Consider the following 5,291-nt stretch of genomic DNA (forward strand, 5'->3'; position numbering starts at 1 on the left):
TCCTGGCCCCTGGTGCTCACCCTGATCAGAGGGTCCCTCATGGCAGCCGGCTTCCTTCTCACCTATGGCCTCACGTGGCTCTACTACACCAGGTAAGCTCCAGGGGCTCAGCTGCCCGGCACTGCCTGGCCTGGGAGCCCCTGAATCCACTCTGACCTGAGGCTTGTGCTGGCCCTGTAGGTGCGGAGGCCCCCAGCTTCACGCCTCGACACCGAGATGAGCACGGGGCACCCAGAGCCACAGCCGCGGCCATGTCACGCTAGCCTCTCCCTGGAGGCAGCTCTCTGCGACTCTTTCCTGCCTGCCTCCTTCCCTGTCCTTAATCCACCAAGCCCGGCACGTCCTGCCCCATCCCAGCTTCACCTGCTGCCCTTCTCATCCCTCCCCACCACCTGCTCCAACATGTGACTGGGCTGCATGCTTCAGGTCCCCCACACCTGAGAGCTTGCCTTGTTGACCATGGAAGGACAGGGGAGGCCAGAAATGACCCATCCCCGAGACCCGGATGCACTGCGCATTGCAAGCCTGGCTGCTCCCTCCACCTGGAGCTGCGACTGTGAAACACGACCAAGGGCATCTCCACATGGAAGACACAGGACCGCCCGGGAACAGATGTTACTCTTGAAGGCCCCTGCGGATCCTTGTAGACCTCAAGGACATCTGGGCATGTTTGCACGCAGGCTGTGGTGTCCGCATGACCCCGTGGATGTTCAGTAGAGAATGTGTCCATGGTGACCCGGCTTGGGGAGGGTGGCAGGCTGACAGAGCCACAGTGATGGATTCTCCCACACCCTGGGCCCTTGATGGACGCACAGCCTGGTCCTCACAGCTGGTGCCTGGACCCCTCCCTAGCTGTGTCCACGTCCTTCCTGCCTCCATGGCTCACACAGGATACCCATCACTGCCGGGCTCTCCTCTCTAGTTTCAGCTTTGCCCAGCATTCCCTGACCAGGCCGATATCTCCCAAGTCCTTAGCCATAGATTTTCTCTTTTCCTGTGTGACCCTGTTGGCCTCGTTCGTGCATTTTGTTCACATTCTGACTCCTGCGTGCCTGACAATGGCAGAGGACCCAGAGCTGCGAAGGCATCACAGTGGGACAGAGTGAGGACTTGGTTTGCATGGACTTCCGAGGACTTTAGCGAGGAGGGTATGCTGAGGTTCCCTGCCTGTGATGGAGCAGGCTCAGCTGCACCTGCGTTACCACCTCCTAGAAAGCATTGGTTGAGTCCTGGATGTTCCCCATTAGATCCAGCTCCCTCCCTGCTTGTGGTCTGGGAAAGCAGTGGAGAATGGTCCAAGTACTGGGAACCCTGCACCCATGTGGGAGACCCAGAAGATGCTCCTGCCTCCTGGCTCCTGGTATGGGATGGGCCCAATGCTGACTGTTGCAACAATTTGAGGAGTTAGCAGGTGGAAGGAAGATTGACTGATCCATCTCTCCCTCTCTCTCTCTCTCTGCATCTCTATAACAATTCTGCATTTCAAATAAATATAAAGATATATTTTGTGAAGCAAGTATGTTTTCTGCAGCTGTCCTGGCTGGAAGTTTGGGCACAGTGGAATTGGATGTCAGTTAGCATGACTGGTCAACGCCATCTGGTACAAACTCCCGTCCTGTCCCATCGCACCAAGCCTCTCTCTGGCTCTGTCACCTCCTTCCCACGGTGTCACGGCCCAGAAACCAACTCCACCTGCCTTCACTCAGTGCACTGAGCAAAGGACTCTTGGCACTGACTCCTCCCCGAGGGGAACCTCACGGTTCATGTCACTTTAGGACCCAGCTCCATCTCACTTTCCTCTTCACCTCATCCTGCTGACACGAGGATCCTGACTTACACTAGTTTAGTCCTGGATGTTTCTGCTGCAGCATGGCGTGAAAGCCACAGCCTGTGGGTGCAGCTTTCCAACTCGGAACTTCTGTCTTTTCTCAGGGTGCTCAGCTGTGCCGTGGAGCCAGCTGCTGGTTGGGTGCCTGCCTGAGCACAGGCGTAAACCACCCAGACTCCGGGGTGTTGGGTGTGCTAGGCGAGTAGACCCCAGGATGTTGGGTGGGTGGTTGAGTCGTCCCCGTCTCAGGTGACAGAGGAATCAGCAGTACGTCACCACGTCATCCGTACCCAGAGCAGCTCTCCAGCCGACATCCCCGCTGCTCACTGCATGTCCCGTGACTCTCATTCCAGGAAGGAGGCTGTGTGTTTGCCTGATCCTGCGTTTGACATGCGCCCATCCCTTCCTGGGTTCAAGGCAGGGCTGCACTGGAGCTTGCAGCTTCCTGCTGCTGTGCACCCACAGATGCAGCACACATACAACAAGAGATGCAACGTTGAAGCAATCATGTTACATGTTTCAGCAAACACACACACTCCTGTCTCTAAAATCAACTCCGTAACTATGTTGCCAGTGAAGAGGGTCTCCTCTTGGCCCTGGCTGTTGGTCACTCTGGAGTGTTCCCTGTCGCTCAAAGGAGCCTTGTGCCCTTGGTGACATGAGCCCAGCTGGCAGCTGCCCCTGGGGTGTGGCTTCCCTGGAGGAGGTGATGGAGACATCTCCTCTTCCGTCTGCCCACGTCTGGCGGTTTCTGGCTGCCTCTAGCTCTCTTCTCTCCCTCCCAACACAGTGTGCATGCATGGGCAATAGAGGCAGGGAGAAGAGGACTCTACTCTGAACACGGCAAAGAGTGGAGAGACTGACAGCCAAAGACTGTGGCGCAGTGTATGTGGGAAAGCTCTTCAGCACACAGCAGGTAGACCCGGAGTGTTCACTCTACCAACGTCAGACTCCTGCTGAACAGCCCTGGGTGGAGCAGGACAGACAGAGCTCAGGAGAGAATTCTGCCTACAGTCCGGCCGAGGGCACACTCATCTTTGCACACGGGCCCTTTTCTTTGGAAGCAAAGGCACATGGCAGCAAGTCGCAGGATCACCACACTGCTAAGTGAGCCGGCAGAAGATGACACGGGACAATGACACGCTGCCTTTAGACTGGGTACAGCCTGCCTGCCCACTCCACCCGCATGCCCTCCTCCAGATGCTGGGTTGGTATTCTCGCATGAGCCTCTCCCACGAGAGTAATTGTAGCTGATTTCTGTAGACAGAGGACACAGCCAAGCCAGCGTCTGTGAGCACTGTAGACCAGGATTGCACTTTGTCCTGAGTTTCTGAAGGCCCTGCTTCTAGAACCTGTTGTCAAGAAGCTCTGAATGTTGGCATGTTCCTGGTTAAATCAGAGGTGGGGTGCTGCAGAGCCCAGGTTTTTGCACCGATTGCTGGGGACTCCTGGCATGTTGGTTCCACCGATGCTGAGCTCCGCAGGGACCATGTGGCTTCTGCAGCCTTCAGGGAAACCCCAGTGGGAGGGGTCACTTCCTCCCTTGAAACAGCCCAGCCCAAGTGGACTGAGCACATGGCTGTCCCAGCGGACCTACATGAAACCCCAAGACCGAGGCAGGTAGATCCTCTTGCAGGGCCCACACTCCCCTCATCCAGCTCCCTCTAGCCTGCATTTCTAAGGCAGCTCCAAGTTCCAGGGTTCAGAGGGGTATATTGGAAGGTGCTTGCAGCTGCCCCTCCCCTGCACGTCGCTAGCCTGCTCCCCGTTTCTCTGTCCCATTCTGTCTGCACACGCCCTGGCTGCTGCATGTGTATCTGAACGTGACTCAGCAGCTCTACCCGAGGAGAAGCTCCAGGCCTCTAGACCCTCCATCCACACTTGCACCACCCACACTCTGTCTCTGCCATGTCTGCTGGGGACAGCAGGAATACCATCTCCCTGCCCCCAACAAGCCGCCCAGGCCCATGCAGCACCCAAGTTCCCCTTTGGCATGGCCCAGGCCCACACTCACCCAGCAGCTTCCTGTTGCTCTCACTTGGCCACACCTCACATTTGAGACATTTCTTTGCCTAGAGTGAGACCAGAACCCCGACTCAATGCTGCCGCTGCTGCTGCTGCTACTGTCCCTGCTGCGGGAGGGTAAGGGGCTCACTGGGCAATGGGGGACAGGGAGGCTGTGGTGGGGCAGCGCTGTGACTGAGTCTCTGTGTCCCCTCTTCCCGGCCCCTGTCCAGGGTCCCTGCAGCAGAAACCAGGCTATGAGCTGCAGGTGCAGGAGTCGGTGACAGTGCAGGAGGGTCTGTGTGTCCTCGTGCCCTGCTCCTTCTCCTACCCTGAGATCAGGACTTATTTGACAAGCCCTGCCGAGCCTTTTCTCTTCTGGTTCCGAGACGGGGACAATGTCTACACTCAAGCTCCTGTGGCCACCAACAAGCCAGATTGGCCAGTAAGGCCTGAGACGAAGGGCCGGTTCCACGTCCCCAGGGACCTCAGCACCAACAACTGTTCCCTGAGCATCACAGATGCCAGGAGGGAGGACACAGGGAGGTACTTCTTCCGAGTGGAGAAGGGAAGCAATGTCAAATACAACTACATCTGGAATAAGCTGTCTCTGAATGTGACAGGTGCGGCTGGGTTCCTGGGGGGAGAGGGTCTGGGATGGACACCGTGTGTTAGGATGGGGACAGAGTGGGCAGGTGGTGAGTAGGGAGGTAGGATATCGGGGGTCTGCATGGGGCATGGGGCCCTGGTCACTCTAAGGGTCTCCATGGACCCTGGGTCCCCCACACCTGGACCTGAGCCTCCTGCCTCTGTCCTCAGCCCTCACAGAGAAGCCCCACATCCAGCTCCCGGCAACCCTGCAGTCTGGCCACACCACACAGCTGCACTGCAGCCTGCCAGGACACTGCCCACAGGGGAGAACTCTCAGCTTCTCCTGGAAGGGCAGTGCCCTTGACTCTCAGACTCCCTGGAGGGCATGGTCCTCCTTGTTGCTCCTCACACCGAGGCCCCAGGACCACGGCACCAACCTCACCTGTCGGGTGCAGTACCTCGGCAGTCAGGTGACCACGGAGAGAACCGTGCAGCTCAATGTCTCCTGTGAGTGCTGGGCGGGGGCAGGCCTGTGCTCCCAGGGGCAGTGGGGGCGGTGTGCCTGCACGGGATTGTACACGTGTGTGCAGGTGTGTGCCCGTGTGCTCATCTTGTACATGTGCCTGTTACAGTCACCTAGGGAGTGTCTGCGTGGATCTGAGCGTGGGAGTGCGGGCGTGGGGTGGGTCAGAAGGACACGGCTGCTTCCTCAGGTATCCCAGGTGCCCACGTGCGTGCTGTTCCTCACCCCTGAGGCCAGGGCCCCTTCTTCCCTTCCAGATCCTCCTCAGAACCTCAGCGTCAGCGTCTTCTTCCAAAACAGCACAGGTAGGGAAACCTCTGCTCCAGGGACTGGGATGTGGAGCCT

General features: G+C 58.1%; 1 protein-coding gene and 1 long non-coding RNA gene across 2 annotated transcripts; both read left to right on the forward strand.

Moving 5' to 3' along the window:
- Window positions 1-1,215, forward strand: LOC121155664. The gene is made up of 2 exons (XR_005883701.1): window positions 1-92; window positions 181-1,215. It is a non-coding gene; the product is annotated as an uncharacterized LOC121155664 (long non-coding RNA).
- A 1,041-nt stretch (window positions 1,216-2,256) lies between these two features.
- LOC121155663 (sialic acid-binding Ig-like lectin 14) lies at window positions 2,257-5,282 on the forward strand (the record flags this gene model as incomplete). Its single annotated transcript, XM_040979100.1, has 5 exons — window positions 2,257-2,935; window positions 3,096-3,970; window positions 4,066-4,455; window positions 4,652-4,930; window positions 5,204-5,282. Coding segments are annotated over exons 2-5 (791 nt in total), but the record flags the coding sequence as incomplete, so codon positions are not given.
- Between the last annotated feature and the right edge of the window lie 9 nt (window positions 5,283-5,291).

This window comes from Ochotona curzoniae, unplaced genomic scaffold, assembly GCF_017591425.1.
Source record: "Ochotona curzoniae isolate NIBS_2020 unplaced genomic scaffold, NIBS_Ocur_1.0 contig_2985, whole genome shotgun sequence".
NCBI lineage: Eukaryota > Metazoa > Chordata > Mammalia > Lagomorpha > Ochotonidae > Ochotona > Ochotona curzoniae.